Source organism: Lissotriton helveticus, chromosome 1_1 (genome assembly GCF_964261635.1).
Source record: "Lissotriton helveticus chromosome 1_1, aLisHel1.1, whole genome shotgun sequence".
Classification (NCBI taxonomy): Eukaryota; Metazoa; Chordata; class Amphibia; order Caudata; family Salamandridae; genus Lissotriton; species Lissotriton helveticus.
The window spans coordinates 843,045,850-843,070,854 of record NC_136057.1 but is presented as its reverse complement, the minus strand read 5'-3'; the positions used below and the strand labels follow the sequence as shown (position 1 = coordinate 843,070,854).

At 46.2% G+C, this 25,005-nt stretch overlaps 1 protein-coding gene across 2 annotated transcripts in view; it reads left to right on the top strand.

Moving 5' to 3' along the window:
- The window catches only part of NT5DC3 (5'-nucleotidase domain containing 3), a 377,890-nt gene that overhangs the window by 190,060 nt on the left and 162,825 nt on the right, over window positions 1–25,005 (top strand). For both annotated transcript variants that reach the window (XM_078674858.1, XM_078674850.1), the window contains exon 8: window positions 10,850–10,952. In XM_078674858.1, coding sequence (XP_078530984.1) covers window positions 10,850–10,952 — 103 coding nt within the window. The remainder of the gene's footprint in view (window positions 1–10,849; window positions 10,953–25,005) is intronic.

Genomic DNA, 25,005 nt, shown 5'->3' with positions numbered 1-25,005 from the left:
ACAGTGCCAGGGCCTCTTCACAGCGGCACCGCCCCCCTGGTATACTCCGCCGGGGCCCCAGCAGTCCTGGACAGGCGTTGGATAAGTTACGGGGTCGGACCGGTGACTTACGGTTTTCGGCCACAATGTTTATTATTTCAGCGGCGGGCTCTCCAGTTACTCCAGTCCCTGGCTTCTGATTTGGGTAGGCCGACGGATGGCATATCTTCCGAGCCATGCAGGCGGCCCTGAAACACTGCGGGGGACGCCGCTTCCTCTGCGCAGTCAGTTAGGGTGTTATGCTGCAGGATTCATGCCAGGATATTAAGGCTGGATAGGGAGGCCGGCGGAGCCGAGCTCTCACGCGGCCATCTTGGTCTCGCGAATGGCTCCTCCTGTTTTTTGTTTTTTAAAGTTTGCCGTGAATTCGCAGAGCTTCCGCAAATCCATAGCAATAAAAATAAGAAAAAACACGGGCTAAATAAAACAAAAATGCCTTTCTGCCTTAGCCTCTCTGTCTATGTTTGTAGGCAGATCTTGGCATAATAATATGACACCTAATTCCCACTTCACCAATTTTTATTTCCAACATGAGGGAGGTGTTATCTGGTGTTTACAAAATAACAGCCTAATCTGAATTCTGTGTCAAGACCAGAGGCTTGTATTATGCTCTTCTTTCTTTACTTTATTTTAACAGCAGCCTTAAACAATAACAAACGACTTTTCCCAAGAGTCTAAGGGAAAGCAGAACAACGAAAATATCCACCAATCAGGAACGGGGGTTTTACCAAATAGTAGCACCTCAGTTTTATGGGTATTCAACTCACAAATGGGAAGGGGTCCCTTGGAGGAAGATGTAAGCACAAATATGTTTTTTAAGAGCAGGCAGTAATCACCATGGACCACTGAACACTGAAAATTATTTTTGTTTACATTTTCCCCAAGGGACCCATGGTCCCACGGATCATTGCCTGCTCTAAAAAAAAATGACACTTTCATTTTCTTTTTGAAACTCATCTCAGTTTCCTTTAAGGAAAATAGGCTGCATTTAAAATAAATAAATAAGTTCCTTTACTGAAAAGCAGTAACCGACATGGTGGTCTGCTGCCCCAGGAGACCACCATCCCTTTGATGGCCATATTCCTGTTGGGTCGCAAACTGCGACCTACCCCATTAATATTTATGAGGTAGATCTATTTGCGACCCACTACGAATCAGCATTTAATATTTGGAATTTTCTTATATTTGAAATTACGATTTTCTAATTACAATTTGTTAAGAATCGCAATTAGGTAATTGCAATTGGTACTTTTTGTACATTTGGCCCTAAGACCAAAACGACAAAAATCCAACATACACAGTTCAAGATATGGTTTTTAAAGAGTTCTTAAGGGTTGCGTCAAAATAATCCACAGTTGCGTTAGAATAGTTCACAGTTGCATCACGTTTAGCCAACAGTACCTTTAGATGCGACAAAGTTCCAAAACAGAAGCTGGTGCAGTGGAAAACAAGTGATGCGTCACTCCTGAGACCCTGGGGAGGCGATGCAACAGCCCCCTGGACGCAGCGGGCGTGTTGCGGCGAATCCGGGCTGTATGGGGAGGGCGAGGCGATACCTTGTATGGATTCCGGTGCGTAGGTTCCGTAGGGAGCGTCTTGCAAAGGCACGATGCGACTATCTTCGGGACGGCGACGATCTCGGGTGTGGAGGCGATGCGCAGCGCAGCGTCGATCTTCCCCTCTCTCGCCCCTCGATGCGATGGCTCTGCGACGATGTTCGCATCGACGTGATGCGGTCTGCAAGCAAGCGGTGCGGCGATCTCACCCTTCGACGACAGGCTCTGCGACGATACTCGCAGCGATGGTACTTTCCCCGCACCAGAGCGATGCGTTCTGCAAGCGGAGGATGCGTTGGTTCTTGCAGCGGCGACAGGCGTTGCGACGATCTCTATCTTTGCGGCGGCGGGAATTTCCTCGCACTGACGGGGATGCACTCCGCAAGCAAGCGATGCGTGAAAATTTGCAGATAGTCCTAGTTTCTTTTTCTCTAGCTTTCCAAACAGCAGGCCACAACTTCCAGATGCCCCTCAGTCGGATTCAGCACTCCGCAAGGGCAGAACTCTTTCAGCAGAGTTCACTGGAAGCTGGGGGGTGAAGTTCTTTTGTTCCTGGGACTTAACAGGAGCTCACAACAAGCCCTTGGAGATCTCTTCAATCAAGGGGACAAAGCAACAACAATCAGCATTGGCGTGTTCTGTGCCAGGGCGGTGTTCCACCGTAAAGTAGGGAGATGGACCACCTCAACAGTTTTGGGTTCTCACCCTCATCTGCATTAACCATCTGAGGGGGCCTAGGGTCTGTCTGGACACGGAAGTGAGTCCCAAACAGGTGGGGCCTCAGCTTCTTCAGAGCCCAGACCATAGCAAAAGCTTCCCTTTCAATTGCACTCCACCTCTGTTCCCTGGGGAGTAGCCTCCAACTAATGAAAGCTACAGGTTGGTCCCAGCCCTCGTCGTTGATCTGTGAGAGTAATGCTCCCACACCATTCTCTGAAGCGTCTGTCTGCACTATAAATTCACTTGAGAAATCAGGTGCCTTGAACACCGGTGCTGTACACATGGCAGTTTTCAGGGTAACAAAAGCAGTTTGGCAGGCCTCGGTCCAATTCACTCTCCTGGGCTGCTTCTTGGAAGTCAGCTCTGTCAAGGGGACAACGATGGTGCCATATCCCTTGACAAACCATCGGTACAACCTGGTAAGACCTAAAAAGGCTCTCGGCTCTGTCTGGGTCTTGGGGGGCTCCCAAGCCAGAATGGTATCAATCTTCGCCTGCAGGGGCACCACCTGGCCGCTCCCCACCTGGTGTCCCACCAAATACACCACAGATCCCTGCCCTATCTGGCCCTTGCTGGCCTTGATAGTGAGGCCTGCCCTTTGCAGAGCCTTCAACATTTCACAGAGGTGTTGCGTGGAGCTGAACACAGCAATGTCATCCAGGTATGTGGTGCTGAATTCCTCCAGACCTGTCAGTACCTGGTTAACCAGTCTCTGTAATGTGGCAGGGGGGTTCTTCAACCCAAAGGGCATGACTCGGAACTGGAAGTGCCCCTCTGGCGTTTAGAACGCAGACCTCTCTTTGGCCCCTCAGTTAAGGCAATCTGCCAGTACCCAGAAGTTAAATCAAACGTACTGAGCAGCTCCCAACCGATCCACAAGCTCATCAGCTCTGGGGATGGGGTGTGCGTCAGTCTTCGTGACTGCATTGAGCCCACGGTAGTCCACACAAAACTGGAATTCTGGAGTGGCACCGGGCTCAGCAGCTTTTGGCACGAAGACCACTGGGCTAGCCCAGGGGCTGCTGAAGGGCTCAATCACTCCTAGCGCCAACATCTTGGAAACCTCTTCCTTGATGCTGGCCCTGACCTTGTCAGCTACCCAGTAAAATTTCTGTTTCACAGGTAAACTATCTCCAGTGTCCACATCATGGACACACCAATTGGTGACACCTGGGGTCAGGGAGAACAGGGATGCAAACTGACCCAACACTTGGCAACAGTCCCTCTGCTGCTCTGGGGTCAGGGTGAGCGAGAGGACTTCACCATCCACTGACCCGTCCTGCTCCTTAGCTGCCAGGAGGTCAGGAAGAGGTTCACTTTCCTCTCCCATTCCAGCATCTGTGGCCAGGAGCATTGTCACTTCAGACCTCTCAAAGTGGGGTTGAGGCAGTTCACATGCAAGACTCTCAGGGGCTGCCTGGGAGTCGTTAACCAGATAGGTTACTTAGCTCTTGCGCTCCACCACCTCATATGGCCTAGTCCACTTGTCTTGGAGCCCGCAAGGCTCCACTGGCGCCATTACCCACACTTTCTGCCCAGGTTGAAATTCGACCAGAGTGGTATTCTGGTTGTACCATCTTTTCATTTCTTCCTGGCTACCTTCTAGGTTCTCCGGAGCGAGTTTCCTGAAGCGTTGTGTCTGGTTGCGGAAGGCCAGCACATAGCTGAACACATCCTTGGGGGTTTTCCCATGGGATTTCTCCCACCCCTCCTTCACCAGTGTGAGAGATCCTCTAACAGGGTGGCCATGCAGGAGTTCAAAGGGACTGAACCCTAAGGACTTCTGAGGCACCTCTCTGTAGGCAAACAGGCATGGTAGAAAGACGTCCCACTTCCGTCTCATGGGCTCCGCTAGGCCCATAATCATACCTTTAAGGGTGCAGTTGAACCTTTCAACCAGCCCATTTCCTTGAGGGTGGTAAAGAGTGGTGAACTTATAAGTTACCCCACACTCTTCCCACAGAGACTTCTTGTACCTAGAGATGAAGTTGGGTCCCCGGTCGGAGACCACCTCTCTGGGGAACCCCACACGGCAAAAGATCCCCATCAATGCACGGCCCACCACGGGGGCTGTGATTGTCCTGAGAGGGACAGCTTCCGGGTACCTGGTGGCATGAAGGCTGTCTTAGGGTCCAGGGGCCCCACGACGTCGATGCCCACCCGCTCGAAAGGGATGCTCACCACAGGAAAGTGTTGGAGGGGTGCCTTGCACTTCCCTCCACTCTTACCACTGGCCTGACATGTTTGGCAAGATCTACAAAAGGTACTGATGGGCTTCTTCCTCTGGGGCCAGTAGAAGTGGGTGACAAGCCTTTGAAAGGTCTTGTCTTGCCCCAGATGTCCTGCGAGAGGCACGTCATGAGCCAGACCCATTAGGAAGTTCCTGAAGTGCTCGGGTACCACCAGCACAAGGGCTGCACTAGGCTCAACGAACTTAGGCTCACTATACAACAACTCATCTTCCCAGTAAAGAGATGATCCTTGGACGCTCCACCATCTGCCTGGTCTGCAGCCTGTTGCCGCACACCAATGAGAGAAGGGCACTCCTTCTGTGCCTTGCAGAATTCCTCCCTGGCGGGGCCACCTTCTCGCTGCCAATGGGTCCGCTCAGGTAGGTCCCCCAGTTCGGCCACTTGTTCCCCGGTAGGCTCCAGGGCATCCCCCTCAGGTTCTGCTCCTTCCTGGGCCGTGGCAACAGCGGGGCAGGGGTTTCCAGTCCCCCCTGCCCTTTCTCTTTTTGGCAGTCTCCTGGGCCACTGTTTCAGGCTCCAGATCTGCTGAATCACCCCTACTGGCTGCCGTAGCCCGCGTGGTAACACAGATCTACGCAGGCACACCCAATATCTCCAGATGTGCCTGGTGTTCTACCTCCTTCCATGGGGAACTCTCCAGGTCATTACCTAGCAGACAGTCTACAGGCAAAGTTTGACTCACAACAACGCCGAAGAGACCGGAGACCCCCCTCCACTCAAAGGGAACATGCGCCACTTTGCAGAGGCGCACTGAGCTGTCAGCTGCAACTACTGGGCAGAGTAATTTGGAATGACCTGCTCTTCAGACACCCACTGACACCTCCCGGATGTCACGCTGGCTCCTGTGTCTCTCAGAGCCTCCACCCTCTTCCCATTGATGGTCATCCACTGCCCGTATTTCTTAGTGTTCTGGTGCAGAGGGGTGTTCTGGACCATCTCTGGATCTCCTAAAGAGACCAGGGTCATTACTGCTAGTCCCTCCTACCCACTGGAAATCAAAACCCCTCCCAAAGCTACACTCGCTAATCCCGGGATGGGAACACCAGTGGGTGCTGTATTTTTCTTGGGACACCTAGATGAGAAGTGGTCCACCTCATTGCAGTGATAGCAGGTAGAGGGACCCCTGTTGTCCTGCTTGCCCTTAGGGGGCCAGGTTGGCTTAGGTTTGGGGGGTAGGGACTCCTCTCCCTTGGAACTGTTTTGGGGCCCTTGAGAGAACTCCTTTTGGTTACCCTTGTCACCCCCACTCTTCTGCTGGGGACCCTGCCCACCTTTGGCTGTGGTACCCACAATTCCTCTGTGGACCCTGGTACTGGTCCAGCGGTCTGCCTCCTTAGCAAGCTCAATGGGGTCTGTCAGCTTGCTGTCTAAAAGATGCTGGCGCAGCTCTGGAACACATAGACTACTCAAGTGCTCCCAGCTAATTAAATGCAACAACCCCTTATAATCAATTACTTTGCTGCCCTTCATCCAACCTTCCAGTGCATGTGAATACAGATTCACACACTCCATTCAAGTCTCAGACTCTTTCTTTCTGGATTTCCTAAACTGCAGTCTTTACTGCTCTGGACTAAGTCCATACCTGAGACATAGGGCCTCCTTCATATTTGGATAGGTCATGGTACCTGCTAATTCTAAGGGCTCTAGAGCACTCCTCCCAGAAGCCTCACAATGTTTCCACAGGCCCACTCCTCAATGCTGTTCAGACACCCCATTCATTCACAATGCAATCTCATAAGAGGTAAACCAGGCATAGATATCTTCACTCCTATTGTAATTCTGTACCAAATCAATCGGGATATATACTTTACCACCCTGCACTAGCTGTGCGCTGCCACCATTTGAACTGGAATCCACCTGCTTGGCCTTGATCTCCAGTTCCCTCAGGCTCAACTCATGAGCCAAAAGCAATTTCCTTTCTTCTAGGGCACGAGCATTCTTGCTCTCTTCTGCCTCTTTCTCCATTTTCATTTTCAAAAGTTCCAACTCCTGATTCCTCACTCTTTGATTCTCCTCTAACTCTTCTGGAGTGAAAGCCCTATTGGAATGGTTGCTGCCAAGACTTGAGCCTGGTCTGCTCACAGGCAGATCTTGGGGTTGTTAACCATTCCTTCCACTTGCATCATTTCCTTCTTGTGCCTCCCAGTGGGCCTTCAAAATTCTCTGAAGCTCCTCCTTCCTGTAGCCGCTCTTGTTGGGGCAATCAAACTTTGTCTGAGCTGCTCAACGTTGTAGGAATACAAATCCTCAATGCAAAACTCCAATTCTGCCTCCACATTTGGTGCCTTCCCTTTCAGAGACATGATGCTTTGAAGAGTGACTCAAAAATAGAATGAAAAACCAAAATGTAGTATGCGGTGGTGTAGTGGTCTACACTCACTAGTGATGTACACCAGTCGCTGTGGGTCTAGTACAAATACAAGTTCAAAATCCCACCGCTGACCAACAATGTTAGAACTGGGGGTCTCTAGTTGGCAGAGGTAGGTACCACTATCCAAATAGGGACCCTTGCTTCTAGTCAGGGTAAGGAGGAATCACTAGTTAGATAACCCCTGCTCACCCCCTCGGTAGCTTGGCACGAGCAGACAGGCTTATCAAAGGCAATGTGTAAAGTATTTGTACCAACACTCACAGTAACACAGTGAAAACACCACAAACTGACTCCACAACAGTTTAGAAAAATAAAGGTATTTAATCTAAACTACACAAGACCAAAATGACAAAAATCCATCATACACAGTTTAAGGTATGGTTTATAAAGATTTCTTAAGGGTTGCGTCAAAATAATCCACAGTTGCATTAGAATAGTTCACAGTTGTGTCACGTTTAGCCAACAGTACCTTTAGATACGACAAAGTTCCAAAACAGAAGCTGGTGCAGTGGAAAACAAGAGATACGTCACTCCTGAGACCCTGGGGAGGCGATGCGACAGCCCCGCTGGACGCAGCGGGCGTGTTGCGATGAATCCGGTCTGTATGGGGAGGGAGGCGATACCTTGTATGTATTCCGGTGCATAGTTTCCGTAGGGAGTGTCTCGCAAATGGCACGATGTGACGATCTTCGGGACGGCGACGATCTCGGGTGCGGCGGCGATGCGCGGCACAGCGCCGATCTTCTCCTCTCGCGGCCCCTCGATGCGATGGCTCTGCAGCGATGTTCGTAGCTACGTGATGCGGTCTGCAAGCAAGCGGTGTGGCGATCTCACCCAGCAACGACAGGCTCTGCGACGATATTCGCAGTAATGGTACTTTTCCCGCACCGTAGCGATGCGTTTCACAAGCGAAGGATGCGTCCGTTCTTGCAGCGGCCACAGGCGCTGCGACGATCTTGACCTTCGCGGCAGCGGGAATTTCCTCGCACTGACGGGGATGCGCTCCGCAAGCGAGCGATGCGTGAATATTTGCAGATAGTCTTAGTTTCTTGTTTCTCCAGCTTTCCAAACAGCAGGCCACAACTTCCAGATGCATCTCAGTCAGATTCAGCACTCCGGAAGGGCAGAACTCTCTTAGCAGAATTCAGGGAAAGCTGGGGGGTGAAGTCCTTTTGTTCCTGGGACTTCTTAACAGGAGGCCAGCTCACAACAGGCCCTTGGAGATCTCTTCAAGCAAGGGGACAAAGCAACAACAAAGTCCTTCCCCTCTCCTTGACAGCAAAGCAACTGCAGGTCAGTCCAGCAAAGCAACAGTCGGACAGTCTTCCTTCTTCAGTCTTCCAGCTTTCTCCTTGTCAGAGGTTCATTCTTGATTCCAGGATGATCTAATTTTCTGTAGTCAGGGGTCCTGTAATTATACCCCTAAAAGTCTTTGTTCCCTTTGTGCAGGAGGGCTCTGAGCCCGGTCTGAACCAGTTCTGGGTGTTCCTTGAGCACTTTGTTTTCCTGGCTTCTTCTTTCCTTTCAAAGTGAGGGGCAGGGTTGTCAGCCGCCCAGCAGGAGGAAGAGCCAGCATTGTGGAAGGCAGGCACAGCCCTATTCAGGCCCAGGTGTTATCCCCTCCCATCATTCTAGATGCAGATGGAGCTATTCAGCCCAGGGATGGTCCACTCAGCCTCTGGGAGCCACCCAGCCCCTGTCTCTCACAAACCAGACAGTCAATTCACAAACAGGCCAAGGCACCCAGAAAGGTCAGACAAGAGAACAGCCACTTTCTAAAAGGGCTGTTCTCAAACACAGGATTTAAAAACCACCGGGCACATGCATCAAAGGAAATTGCATTTGCAAACGGTGCGAATCGCAAAATTCGGCCGTTTGCTAATGCAATTGCCATTTTTGGGATGCATTAACATGTTTGTCAATTTTGCAATTTAAGAAATCGCAAAATTTCGATTTCTTAAATTGCGATTGCATTTAAGAAATCACAAAATTTCGATTTCTTAAATTGCGATTGCATTTAAGGAATCTCAAATTGAGATTCCTTAAAAGCAATGCATTAAAATTTTAAAAATTGCGAATTCGCAAATAAGGGGTGCAAATTACCATGAAGTTGACCTTCATGGTAATTTGCGAAAACTTTGAAAAATGCACTAAAGTGCATTTTTCAAAGTTTCATTTCACACACACACACACATGCTCTTGGGGCATGTGTGTGTGCAAAATGTACTTATGGGCAAATGTACTTATGTCCTTTGGACACCCCTGCACCCTTGAAATTGCATTCTTAATTTGCGAATTTCTAATGGTGAATCTCAAATTAAGAATGTCATTCCCATTCATTCCTATGGGCCTCTAGGCCCATAGGAATGAATGGGGTGGTATTCCTTAATTGCGATTCTCAATTAGAGAATCGCAATTAAGGAATTTTAGGGAATCGCTATTTTTTTAGCGGTTTTTTTTTTTTTTTTTTGATGCATTGCATTTTTCAATTCCTTAATTGCGATTCCTTATTTTTCGCAATTAAGGAATCGCAAAATGCAATATTGATGCATGTGCCCGCACCTTTCCTAAAAGTTGTGTTATTAAATTCTGAGTACAGGGATACCAGACTTTTATGTCCTATCTTGCTCCTATGGGAAGATATGCTTGGAGCCAGCATTCCCCATGAAAGCCTATGGGGCAAGATAGCCTTGCAATAGTGAAAAACAAAAATGGCTGTAATTCACTACCAGAGCATTTCACCTGCACTAGTACATGCTCTACCTTCCACATACACTGCACCCTGCCCAAGGGGGTACCTTGGGCCTTCCATACGGGTGACCAATGTGCCCAGAAAGGGAAGGGTTAGGCCTGGTCAGTGGGGACTCTGACCAGGAGGACAAGGCAGTTCACAGACTGCACACAGGCACTGCGGTGGCAGGCCTGAGACACCATTTTAGGGCTACTCATGTGGGTGGCACAATCAGTGCTGCAGGCCCACTAGTAGCATTTGAATCACCAGCCCTGGCACTCTCAGTGCACTTTACTAGGGACTTCTAGGTAATACAAATATGCCAATCATGGATAACCAATCACAATAACAATTTATACAGGGAGCACTTGCACTTTGACACTGATCAGCAGTGGCAAAGTGCCCAAAGCATCTAAACCAGTAAAAACGAAATCCAGCACAGCATCAAAAATACAGGAGGTAGAGGCAAAAAGGTAGGGGGAAACCATGCCAAGGATGCTGGGTCTAACAAAGACTATATCACTTATGAACACACGCTGTTGCTCTTATAATACTGCTTTATATTGATCCCACAATTTCAATTATGTTCACCTTGAATGGGAAAAAGTTTGGAATGTAAGGTGTATATTCTCTTATCATTGGAACTGGTCCACAATATAAAAAGACTGTTATATAAATAAATGAGTTCTCATACTATCCCTCTTCATGTACCTCAGCAGCTCACAAAAGGCGGCTTCAAAACCTGGGGAATAACTTGTGGGAATGTCATGACAGAAGCTCTGATTCCCAGCCTGCAATGAGTGCCGGTGGGGGAGCGCTTGTGACGATGTGGATGTTGTGAGCTATTATCGACCCTGTGCAATACTCTTCTACGTTAAACGTAGCATCATTGGCTCTTTTTAGATATTTCTTATTCTACCTCATTTGCAGATCAGCTTTAAAGTATTCTGCACTTAATTCAGCCAGACCTAAAAAGGTATTTGAATTCTGTTTTTTGAAGTTATCAATGCTTACAAATGTGCATACTTTAGTCCTTTACAGAAGTGACTCTTGCCCTGGTAAATGTCCGTGCATCTCTGTATTTCTTTTAACCAAGTGTGACATACAACAATGTGGCCATTATATGATAAACAATTTGCAACCCTTCTAAAGTTTCTCAATGTGTTTTGTTTTTCTACAGAAAGGTACATCTGCTACGGTGAACAGACGCGTGCTGTTTTGGCAAAACTAGCCAGCCACGGAAAGAAGATGTTTCTTATCACAAATAGCCCCAGCAGCTTTGTGTAAGTATGCTTCTGTTGTAACATTAAACTGAACAGCTTTGCTTAAGTGTCTATCCATGCCTAATTTTCCTGTGGCTGAAATAGCACACTAGTTGGAAATGTTGTATTGGTTCATATATATGTGTGCGTGTATATATGTGTGCGTGTATATATATATGTATGTGTATATATATATATATATATATATATATATATATGTATATCTATCCGTTCACCAATCCCACTGATCGGCTCTGGACGCCGATCCCACAACGCGGGTACAGACCACAGCAACGCTGAAAAATTAGTTCAAGGTAGTTTTAATGCTCCCAGATCCCAAGCATGACGCGTTTCGGCTACAACACGGTAGCCTTGATCACATGGCCAGAAGGAACAAATACTGGTGTTTAAATACAGTGCAAAAAACGGATTGACGTCACAGCAGTAATGATCAACATAGAAAACATACTGTCCCTTAACTTCCGGAAAACATACTATTAAACATATGCATAAATGAATAAATACAATGTTCCTAAAAAGTTCTTTCATGATTCATATATATATATACTTAATTCATGAAAATTCTCAAACCATAAATGGTGCATCGGAGGCAACAGTTATACTCATATAAACTTAATCATGAGATTTGTGCAAAATCTATAGTTGGTCTTAACAGTATTTAGTCGCTCAATCCATAAACAGTGCAAGTGCAAACCTATGTACAGAGCAAAACATACTTCATTCCCACAGTGCAAATCATAATCAACACAAAAAGGACTTTCAAATTCAATAAATAAAAGCAACAGGTCGGACGGCACATTAAACCCTTAGTTATGGGGGTTATATGACTAATGACCAAATAAATGAAAAAAAGCCACACATCAACTCTGGGGAAGTGATAATTCATACGGAAATTTTTTTGTTATATATATATCCAAATGACAGTCCTTCTCAGGCGGGACCCCCCTCCAGCCAAAATACAAAATAAATATCAGTTTTTGCTGCGATCCTGTAGAACTTCCGCGGGATTACAAAACAAAAACATGCAGGACCTCATTGTGTAATTAAGCGGAGGGAGCTTGTGCCCCCCCCCGACCCGCCAAAGACCCAGGGATTCCATCCCCCAGAGGTGATTTCATTAAAGGGAGGGGGACAGCGGCCCCCCCTCCCCAAGAAATTACAAGCAAATCACGGAGCCCACCCCAGGGAGAAATGTGCCTGAAAGGAGATGGAGGCTGTGCGGCTCCTCTCCCTGAGCCTCCAAAGGCCTTGTGGTATTCCATCCACTGGGACTGATTTCATGAAAGAAGGGGAGGGGTACCGCAAGCACCAGAGTCATTATAGATTCCGTGGAACCAACTCCTGAGACTAAAATGTGCCAAATAGGTGAGGGGGCCATGCCCCCCCCCCACCCCTCCTTCAGCCTGCTATGGCCCTGGGGCCCTCATCCCCTGGAACCAGCTCCTTTGCAATATATTTGGGGAGATGGGCAGCGCAGCCCCATCCCCATAAAAAGTAATTTTGCCACATACAGATATTACCTAGTGGTGGTTGCCACTAGGTAGTTATGGTTTAGTCAGCTTTTCCATAGAAATGTTTTTTGGTTTGCTAATACCTTGGGCCCCGTTTGATGAATCTTCACAAAACTTTCCCCAAAAAAGTTCATCCACCTCCGCTCCATTCTGGAAAGTTGCCGGATGATCTGTCAAGTGGAGGTTGGGGAGAGAAAAAATGGGGTCCCAAAACACAGAATCCCCATGCATTTTCCATAGTTTTCTTTAGGATGGCTGCAACTAAAACTGCAGAAGGGAATTATACCAAATTTGGCAGGAACCTAGATCATGGTCCGCAGAGTGTGCTTTTGGTGATTTGGTGTAAATCCGTTCAGTAGTTTTTGAGAAATTTAGGGTAAAATATAACTGTATATTTTGCCAGTTGGTTACACGAGAGAGACTTGCAGGAGTGCCAATTTCAAAATAGAACATTTTGATTGGCCTACAGAGTTTTATTTCCCTTGGGCCATCTCGCTGCCATGGTAGTCAGACTCCCATGAGAGCGAGCACTCTGGTTACCTGCCAGCAACATGAGAAAAATTATGCTGCCAGCCATTGCAGGACTCACTGGCTTAGTCCCCTGTCCTGAAGTTATAAAACACATAAAGATATATGGGGGCAGGTTAGGGACACCCTGACTCACCATGCTCCATGGGGGGGGGGGAGGGGGGGCCCAGAGGGACATCCCCTGGGCCTCCCAAAAAAATGGCAAACAATGCCACGAAAATAAAAAAATGGTAACTGTGCCGCATTTAAATAACTAATACCCTGAGGTGCCTACACCTGGGGCTGATTTTATCAAAATGAAGAGGTGTGCCTGCGTGGCCACCCGTCCTGAGTCTCTAGAAGCCAAGGGGAGGCCACCTCCGGGCTGAAATTTGTAGAAATAGGGATGCGTAGTGCGGCCCCCTTCCCTAACCCTCGAGAGGCCCACACCCGGGGCTGATATTTAAGAAAAAGGTGAGGGGGCCACGTGGACCCCCCTCCCGAAAAGGCTCCAGGGAGCCAATTCCCGGGGCCAATTATTTGAAGCGAGGGTGGCCCCCTTCCCTGAGCCATTAATGGCCCTGGGGACCCCAACCTTCAGGATCAGGACATAGTGGTTTCCCTACATGCACAGGCAGGGAAACCAATATGCTTGCTTGGCTGGAGATTTGAAAATGCTCCCGCCAAGCGGAAGCAAACACCAAGTCCGGCCAAGCGGCCTGGAGCTTCAAAAATGTTCCCTCTCGCTGGGAACGGACAATTGATCTGTTTCAAAACAGATCAAAAGATTGCTCCCGCCCAGACAAAGTAGCATTAGGAGCTATTCCCTTACAGCTGGAACAATGCCAGCTCCCGCTGTATGTGGGAAGACTGCTCGGTCCTTGGGACTCCCCGTGCAGCCCTCAACGATAGTATTGTAGGTGCCCAAGGTGGGCAGCAGAGTATCCACCTTACACAGTGTGGGCCCTGAAGCTGCGCTCCGCTAGCTGAAAGCAGCCCCGGAAGGAATGCCACTTGGTTCCCTTCCCCCTGCAAAATGCACCAGGCTCTGGAGGATGGGGTCCCCGGGGCCAAAGGCTGCCCATGGAGGGGGCCCGCGCCCCCCCTCCCCTAAACAAAACACAGGGCCCCGGGTGATGAGGCCTCCTGGCCTGAAATGGGCCTAAGGAAGGAGGGCTGCATGCCCCCTCCTCCTTAGACATAATGCTTTGTCTGAGGGGAATTGGGTCCCTGTGGGCAGAAATGGGCCCAGGGATAGGGACCATATTCCCCCTTCCCCAGTAAATACAGCCATGGATGGGGTCCTTGGGGCCAAAATCAGATCGGGAAGGGTCTGCCGCGTAACCCCCTCCCTCTGAAAAATGCACTGGGCCCGGGGTCCTCGTGCCCCCCTCCATCTGAAAAATACTCTGGGGTATGCTGTCCCTGTGACCGAAATCTGCTCGGGGAGGAAGCCATGTGCCCCCTCCCACTAAACATAATGATAGGCCCTGGGGGATGGGGGTCCATGTGCCCCCCTAAAAATCTTGCCGGGCCTTGGGGGATAGGCTTCCCGGGGCCAAAGGCCGTGCACAGCGTGGTGTTGTTTGTAGGACCTTGCCGCAGGAGGGGGTTACATTTATGTATGGTAATGAAGTATCACTTTACTTTTTTTTTAATCTAGAAAGTCACTGAAAAAAACAAAGGTTAAAGTAACGTTGTAGTGAGATGAATTTGTCAGTGATAACAGAATGTTTTTAACTACAAAAACAAAAACTCAGAATTTCATCAGTTAAAGTTAGCAGCTCTAACTATGAATTGTACCCTCGCCATGCACTCCTTATGGCCTCACATATGACATCTCTTATGACACGTTCTATGACCTTATTTATGACATCACTGATGATCCTTCAAACTTATTTTATACACATTGCTCTGTAAATGGGTATACCATTAGAGCTCTGAAAGTAAATTCAAAATAGCTCCGAATTATATGAATCGTCTTTACTACTATCATACATACAACCCCCACAGGTAAAGCAAGCTTGTGTTATTTACAACTTTGACCCTATACCATACACTTTATGGGTATCCGAATTCATGTTGACTGTGAACCACAGATGAAAGGGTAACCGATCCTGCATACGGTGTTCAATCTGTATACTACTTTTCAGGGAGAACCAAGTTGCTCCAGATGCTAAAGCCCTGTTACATAACTAATGCTCTACTACCGGCAGTCTTTACCTGCATCAAACCCCTGACAGTCCCTGAACCTGCATTGAGAAATGACATGGATATAAATAGGAAAGTGGGTACTGTTAACACTGTTTACTCCAGGGAGAGCGTTTTCTCTACCACACTGTTTGCAGACAGTGAAACTCTCATGAGAAGTACAGCACAGAATATTAAAAAGTATCTGCTCAACACAGTGCACACCGTAGGCTGAACTTGTTCAAAGAGAGACTATTCACTTAAAATAACTAAGGTCTGAAGGTGCTAAAGATCATAGTACCTACAGTTTTTGTACTGAGGTGAAAACTTTAGATACCCATCTTCTGAAGCAACATAAGCACGTAGCTTAATACCTTGTGCACCCAGTCTTCTACGTTATGTAGAAATTGTCGTGCTGATACAATTCTATATTAAATAAAGGGTGCTTACAATACTTAGTATGTAGAATCTTTGCTCTGTTACAAACTTGTTCTACAGAGGCTAAAAACTTGTGTGGAACATATTGAACACAAGTTGTCAACTGTCATCTGCACACCGGGTAACTCTGCAGTGCAAACATTTATAATGTCTTTAATACAATACAGTACAATTAACATCTACTATTCAGCACCAAGATACCCTTCTGGGTGAGCGTGCGCTTTACAAATAGAAACGTTATGTTAATACCATTTGCTCGCCTATGATGCATTAGTAGCATATGTGTTTTGTAAACAATTACACCCATTAGCTGGACCCTAGCTGTACAGAAATAGGTACAAAATTATATTGGTAGTTGCTTGCCACTATTTAAACTAAAAACAAACTAGCAAACTCCTTGAATAATGTTATTGGTGATGTCATAGAACATGTCATGAGTGACTTCATATGTGAGGTCATAAGCAAGCATGGCGGGGTCACAAGATATAGTTAGCGCTGTTGATGATTTTTTGTTTTTTAGTTCAAAACGTTAATGTAGTGACTGACAAATTCACATATCTATAATGCCCAAATAACCTTTGTTTTTTTCAGTATATATATACACATATATATATATATTCTATGTTCCAAACGAGCACTCAGGCAGCAAATAATGCAGGGCAAACGCTGGGTATTCAAGTCAAAGTTTATTACTCCATAAACCCTTCGTGACGCGTTTCGCGCTCCAAGAAGCGCTTGTTCACACAATGGATTTAATAAAGTTCGCCATTTTTTAAGTAACTTCTCGTGTTGGTTCATGAACATAAACATAGGACAGAGGGCAGAACAACAACATTACCAAGCGCCATTGCAGTCTTGTCAAATCATCACAAACATAGTTAATACATTTTGCCAAATGCTTATAATGTTGCTAGATAAAACTCGATGTGCTAGCATACCTGAAGTAAGTTAACCACGCCAAGATAGAAGTAAATAGCGGGTTTATTATAACATGTAAAAGACGCACCCTAAGCTGGTGGTGCCTGGGTTCTCAGTGAAGCTGCCAACGTTCCAAGGCAGCCTTCACTCCAACATTCCATGGGAAGTACCAACTGGGCAGGATGGCAGGGGGAAAGAAGGAACACAGAGAGGAAATACCAATAAGATTACAACACTTCTTCCTTTCTGAGGTAGAAAAGGTTACATAGTACAGAAATATGGTGCCCATTGGGTGAGAATGAGCACCACAGGCGAGGGTAAGAGTAAACCCGGGATAGGGAAGGACTAGAGGTCACTCTGTGTGATTATCTCTCTGCCACCGGGGAGGTTGGCGTATCCTAGACCCTCTTCTCAAGGGTGACCCTTCTTCTTGCCCCTCCTGAGACTCCTCTCTGTCAACTCTTCTAGTGTCCTCTCTACTGTCCTCGGTGGCTCTAGAGGCACCTGAGGTCACTCTGTCCATACTCCACATTTTACCATCCTCCATGATGACAACATTTTTCCCCACCTCCTTGATCCTTTCTGGGGCAAAAAATGTGTCTCCTTTTCTACCTAGACCTACAGGTTTCCTTATGTGAACCATCTGGCCCGGTTTAAATACCTTCTCTTTGGTACCCCACTTTTGATCATACCACGTTTTGTATTTCTCTTGGCATGTCCTAACCTTTCTCTTAAACACCTCCCCATCAACCACTACAGGCTCTTTAGGACACAACCAGTTGGGAGAGACTTTTGAGCCTGCTTTCCTTCCTCTTAACAGTTCAAAGGGTGGATATCCTGTGCTGAGACAGGGTGTAGTGTGATACGCCCATAACATGTCTCTGATGGCCCATTCCACTCTTCTACCAGATGTAACTGCCAATTGTATACACTCCTTCAACAATCTGTTAGCCCTTTCTACCTTCCCATTAGCCTTGGGGCAGTACAGAGGAGTGCGTATATGGTTTACAGCCATGTCTCTAAAACACCCTCTACGCAGGTACTACCGCTAAACTCCAGAAGAAACTCCAACGAATCCAAAACGCCTCAGCCAGGATCATATTAGACATCCCGCGCAACGAACACATCTCTGGTCACCTGAAAGACCTCCACTGGCTACCCGTCAATAAGAGGATCACTTTCCGACTGCTAACCCACGCACACAAATCACTCTACGACATCGGACCAGAATGCCTCAACTCACGACTGTCCTTCTACACCCCCCCCCGCCAACTACGTTCTTCCAGCCAAGCCCTCGCCACTGTACCTCGCATCAACAAGACCACCATGGGAGGCAGATCCTTCTCTTACCTGGCTGCTAAAACATGGAACTCACTCCCCACTTACCTTCGCCTTACCCAGAACCACCTAGCATTCAGAAAGCAACTTAAAACGTGGATATTTGACAAGTAATCCTCCTCCCCTCCCTAAGCGCCTTGAGACCCTCTGGGTATGTAGTGCGCTATATAAATTCTTTGACTTGACTTGACTTGACTAAGGAATTCTCTCATTTCCTCAGAAACTAGCTGTACCCCATTGTCTGTAACAATGGTAGATGGAATGCTTTTTTAGAGAAAATGTCACTAAGGAACTCTATTATGGCTTTCGTGTTGATATTATTTACAAATTTGCAGTAGATCCAGTTGGAATAGTAATCTACCATCACCAACAGATACCAATCTAGGGAACCTTTAGCATGTATGGGTCCTGTAATGTCAAATTCTACCTTGTCCCAAGGTGCCTCAGGGACTTGCACTGGACTAAGAGGAGACTTTCTTACAATTCTAGTTTTGTCACTCTGGCTGCATGCATAACAATCCTTAACTTTCTCTTCCATCAACTGATCCATTTTCGGAAACCAATACTCTGATCTCAACCTCGCCTTGCATAGGCTTCTGCCTAAATGTCCTTCGTGGGTGAGATCAATTATTTTATCTTGTAAAACTTCTGGAGGAACAATTCTCCCAGCTTTGTACAGATTATCCCCCACCATAGATAAATCATCTCTAACATTCCGAAATGGTTGCAAATCACCTGAAAGATCTTTACATTTGCCAGGCCACCCTTCAATTATACATTTTTTAACTTCTTTGATCACACTGTCTTTTTCCAAACTTTCTTTCCACAGTTTGTCGATTGCTGGAGATCTCACTTCTAAGATTTGTTCCACTACTTTGACCTCCTCTGCACCCACTTGTATAGGAGCCCTCGACAAAAAATCAGCTACTCTGTTCTGTTGTCCTGGAACATGTACCATCACAAAGTTGTACCCTTGGAGGCCAATGGACCACCTAGCAATCCCGGGCGTCATATTTTCAACCTCCTTTTTACTCAACATTGACAGTAGAGGTTTATGATCCGTGTGAATTTCAAAAGGTAGACGTAAACATAAAAACTGAAGTGTTTCACGGCCCAGAATACAGCTAGGGCCTCTTTCTCAACTGTTGAATAATTCAGTTCAGCCCCCGTGAGTGCTCTAGACGTGAATGCCACTATATTTATCTTCGACCCCTGTTTTTGTGCCAGGGTTGCCCCAATTCCTTTTGCACTCGCGTCAGTTGTTATTATGGTGTCCTTTTCCACATTGAACTTGCCAATATAAGGCGCTGAAATGATGGATTCCTTGATCTTACCAAGAGCCTTCTCTTGGTTCTCTCCCCATGTAACTTCCACGTCTTTCTTTAGAAGATCTCTGAGTGGTTGAGAAATCATAGCAAAGTTCTTAATGTACTTTGACATGTATTCTGCCAGTCCAAGGAATGCTAGGATTTCCTCTGTTATTAGGAACAGGGGCTCTTTTGACTGCTTCCACTAAGTCAATCTTTGGTTTTATTCCCTCTTCAGAGATAGTATGCCCGAGATAATTAACTGAGGATACCCCAGGCTTGCACTTACTTTTTTTTGTCGTGAATCCAACCTTTCTTAGTTCCTTCAGGACATTCCTCGCATTTAGGTTGTGCTGACTTTCACTTGATCCGTAAACCAGTATGTCGTCCTGAAAGCATAAAGTCTTCTTGCAATCCTTTAAGACATGCTGCATCACCCTCTGAAAATCTGAGGCTGCCGAGGCGAGGCCAAACAGCATCCTCAAAAATTTGAAGTTTCCAAATGGGGTGGTGAAGGCTGTCAGATGTTGAGAATCTGGATGCAATTTGATCTGATAATAGGCCGAAGGATAAATCCAGGACACTGAAAAATTTGGCTCCCTCAATTGTGCTCAACATTTCATTTATCCTTGGGAGAGGATGTCTGTCTACTTGAATGTTTGAGTTAAGAGACCTCAAATCCACACATAGTCTTATGCTCCGCCCACCATCCTTAGTCGTAATGACAATGGGCGCCAACCATGCTAAGCTCTATATTTCTTGAATTACCCCTTGCTCTCTTAATTTCTCAATTTCCAGTCTTAGTGGCTCTCATCATCAAAGGAATAGAACGGGTTTTGTGAACCACAGGTACTGCCCCTTCCTTAAGAACAATTCTATGCATGTAATTCTTCAACAATCCTAGCTTATCATTAAATACATCTGAGAATTTGTCTAATAAGCTTGTACCAATTACCGGTGGTTCAATCAACATCACTTGCTCCTTGTTGTTAGGATCTAAAATGATACCTAATTCCCTCTGGTGTCTCCACCCAAGTAAACCTGAACCTTGTTTTGTTATATATACTTTTCCCACCGTGTGTCTGTCTTTGAACGCTATTCTCATTCTTGCCATGCCCACTAACGGTATGCGTTCTTTAATGTACCCTGCAGGAGTAATGTCTGGTTTTTCCATTTCTGTGTATCCACTAGGAAACATTTTCTCAAAAACCCCTTCATCGACTAACATGAACGGTGAGCAAGAATCAGCATACATAACAATACTTTGACCATCTAAACTCACGTCACATGTGGGGTATTGTATAGCTTCTTCAGCCTCTGACTCCTTAATCTGAAAGATGAAACTCTTATCTTCTTCCCTCACTTCCTCTGGATTTTCCACCCAATGTACTTTTGACCCAAAGACATTACATACTTTAGAGAAATGTCCCCTTCTATTACACTTTCTACACATCATGTTTCTAGCTGGACATTTCCAACTGTTAGCTAAATGATTGCCACTGCCGCACCTAAAGCATTGAAAAGTTTCACTCTTCTTCTTAGCTTCCACCTTGTTTTTCAATCCCACCTTGCACACTGCTTCCTCATTACTAGACACTTTGGAATCTCCCTTATCCTTATCCTTAACCGATTTAGATATTCTCATTTCTTTCACACACATAGCTGTGTGCTCCAGACCTTTTGCTATGTTAATAGCTTCCCCCAAGTCAGGTTTCCTGGTAAGGAGCTCCTCCTGTACCTTCTGGTCATTAGTACACCTGACTAACTGGTCCCTTATCATAGAATCCGTAAGCGCTCCAAATTCACAAGTTGCTGACATTCCTCTAAGTACAGCTACATAAGATGACACCTTATCCTCTTTCTTTTGAACTCTTTTATAAAACTTATGTCTCTCCAGTACTACATTAACCTTAATCCTGAAATGTTTTTCCAGCTTCCTTAATGTGTACTCATATACATCACCCCCACCTTCCTCTACAGGCACTTCATCCTCAACTGACCTCCCAGTGATATCCTCAAAAATTTTCCTTCCCTCTATTCCTAAATTGTGCAACACGATGTATTGTTTCCTGACACTAGAGAAATTCCCTCCTCCTATTGCTATCAGGTATGATTTAAAAATACCTTCCCACTTCTTCCACGGTATGTCAGGCTCCCCTTGCTCATTTAAAAATGGGGGTGGTTGGTTCATGCCTGCACCTGCCATGTCAGATGGTGTTAGTGCAAATGAGAAAAGAATAGCAACACCAAGGAACGGAGGTTATCACAATCAAATTGCAAATACCAAAGAGAATATGAAATGGTTTATCACGCTGGGACGCAGCTAGAGTGAAAAATATTAAACATCAGCACTTTCTTTGTGAAACACAGATGAAAACTGCTAGGAGATAGAAACAGCTGGCAGGCTTATTTTAATGAAAAGCTGAGCCTGTCAGCGACTTGAGCATTAACAAAAGAACCTCTTGTGAACATTCGTTTTATCTTCCCTAGATCCAGTCTTCACCGCTGAAAGCCAGTTTCAATACAAATAACAGGCTATGAACAATGAAAAGCTGAGCCTGTCAGCGTGTGGGGCGAAAATTCCATGTGTTCCTTCCTCTAAACCAGCATCATACAATACCCCAGTAATTCCTCCTAACGAACGGCTTACGCACAATCGTTACTTCGCAAAAGTCCGTCTCGCCAAGTGTTATGGGCAATGTAGTGTTTCACATAACCGTCATTGTTCGGTACAACCATAAATGAAAAGGTAACAAGTCATGAGAACTGTATAGACTAAGTGTTATACCGATAATAATATCTCGTATTTAAACTGTTCCTCATTATTGATGGCATAGAATAATCTGACGGAGTATTGCTACTCTCAACGTCCTTATAAGTGCTGATGCAGTAATCATAATAAAAAAATAAATCCATGACATAAATCATATCACTGTATAGGATAATACCTCATAAATATTGAGATAGCATAATAAAGCCGAGTAAGCTTTCATTACTGTGTATCTGTTCTGCCGTCCATGTGTCGGATTGAAGCTGAAACGGAGTGTATACCCTGGTTAGTGGGTTGATAATGTCTCGTAGGCAAAACGCTTACTTGCAAAATATGTGTCGCGAACAAACTAGTGCTCTAACAGTATAGTGAAAAGGAGTAGACAACAATCTCCTCTAGTGCATAATGTGCTCAACAAAGCACTCAAAATGTGCAGAGGTGTATACAACATTTAAAATACATTACTCTGATGGAGAATGGATAGAAGATGAACCCAGGAGAAAGGATTAGGGTACAGGTGCCGCAAGCCTGAGACAATGTCCCTCCCTTTCTTCCTCTGGAAAAGAAAAGAAAAGAAAAGAAGAAATGAACACAAAGGTTAGAAGAGTGCAAAGTTATCAGTCACCAATGCCATATCGTTTCTAATTCATATGCATTAGGATTGACAGTAACGTATACAATAGAGATCTACTTATTCCTCTTGTAAATGTACACTCAATTCTTCGTCCATATTATGTCCTTTTGGGTAACATGTGCACAAGCTGATGATATACCAAGATTCCTTTTGCCTGAGTCTTAAGGTACGATTGCCACCCCTATGATCAAGATTGACCTGTTCTATGATGTAAAAAGACAGTGTCTCATGATCGATACTGGTGTAAAGGGACTCAATGTCCAAAGTTAAAAGCAGTAACCCCTCTGTCCATGTGATATTTTTGAGTTTTGATAGAAAGTCCTCAGTACACTTGATGTAGCTAGGATGTAGCTAGGAAGGTTTCTGACGTGTTCTTGAAGTAAACAATCAATATATTGTGCAATGTTTTCACTGATGCTTTTGATTGGCCTACCTGGTACAGGTACACGTTCTTTGTGTATTTTCGGGATTAGGTACATTGTAGGAAGAAGTGGCCATTCATTGTTGCCTGGAGCAGTCGAAGGCATTCGCCGAAACGCGTCGACTGTCCTGTTGTTCTTTGCACATGGTGTTAGAGAAAAAATAAAAATAATTTAAAGAGACTTGCTGTACTGTGGAGTCCCTCTGTGCCGTGGATACTCTGGTGGGGGACCTTGCCGAGCTGTTCTGAAGATATATATATATATATATATATATATATATATATGTGGAACTCCTCCCATTACTGAAGAAGCAGAGGCCACAGCGGGGATAACGTTGGAGACACTTTTAATAGCAAAATCGGCATGATGCATTTCGGCCTGAAACGGCCTTCCTCAGATGCCTTTAGAAATGATCCTGGAGATTAGTTCACTTTTAAATACTGCCCCCGCCACTGTCCCATTGGTTTAGGGTCGCCACACCCCCTCCCTTCAATTGCCGCACACTATTTGCAGAACATCACAACTACAAGCCCCAGAATCCAATGTCCAGGTAAGTGCTGCCTGTGGGGTGTACAAATGAAATGGCGATATGTGGCAGAGTCTAAAAGGCCCAACACAGTCAAAATACAGGAAGAAATGAATGCTGAGTGCCTCCTCCGGTCCCCTTGACCTTCCAGCCTCGCATTCACAGAAATCAGCCGGGCAGGGATTGAAACGACAATGCTGATTCCCATCCGTCGTGAAGTCACGGCCCGCAATGCAGCCGCCCTGGATATATATATTTATATTTATATTTTCACCAATTGCCCGGAGCAATAAGGACGCACATAACAGCTGATTCATAACCACCTGGTTTATTATACAAAGGCAGACCAACAGCTTCATTCCGGTCTAAAGTTCTTGTGCTGACGCTTGTTGAGGCAGACAGCCTCTTCTTCTTAGGCAGCTTAGGTGGGTGCAAACAGAAATTTTTGCATGCTGTTTATATAACCGGCCCCAGTGGGCATTGCTAAGTGCATATTTTCTTCAATGTTCATCGGTGCATGCTGGGAATAGTAGTCCGTTGTTAGAGCATTTTAAACCCTAAGTGGGTTCTGTTGGCATTCTGTTTGCAGCTAAAATATTTACCCTATAGTAGGGAGCCAGAGGGAGCATTGGTTTATTATGCTGAGTCAGCTGTGCTGCATACCGGGCGCGGAAGACGGCACCATCTGTAGATCTCGGGAGAGGGTGTGAGGCGGGAACTGAATATATATATATCTCAAATCTAGCAAGTGCGCTCCTGCGCTTTCGGCAGGCAGCCTCAATCTTCCTCAGCCATCCAGCATTTCTTGCCTCATGTATTGCTCTGCAACCTGCATTTTCCTTAAATGTTCATCATGAGCCCGACGCGTTTCGAGGCAAACGCCTCCTCTTCATGGGGTCTTTGTCAACTGCAGCGAGCATCACAGCCTCCCTTGTTCTGTCAAACTAGGTTGCGTTTGAGAGATGCCGCCTTGAGTAGGCGTGGTTTCATTGATTCACCATCAGGGTTGATGGTAGTTGTAGACCCCATGGCTGGATGGCTGAGGAAGATTGAGGCTGCCTGCCGAAAGCGCAGGAGCGCACTTGCTAGATTTGATATTGGACACGGCTGTTCCTGGCCGTGCGGCAGAGCACCATCTCCGGTTGAAGAAGAAACGGCAAACAACGCGGAGAGACCGCGGCGACGCACATGCATCGCTGCTTGGTTCAACCTTCCTGTACCACGACTGCTCTACTCCCTGCGTTCTCCACCTACGCAAGGGCTATAAAGAATCGGTATCAAACACTCAACAAAGCCGGCAACCTACTCAAGGTATACATAAGTCACCCTACGAACTACAACTACCATCAACCCTGATGGTGAATCAATGAAACCACGCCTACTCAAGGCGGCATCTCTCAAACGCAACCTAGTTTGACAGAACAAGGGAGGCTGTGATGCTCGCTGCAGTTGACAAAGACCCCATGAAGAGGAGGCGTTTGCCTCGAAACGC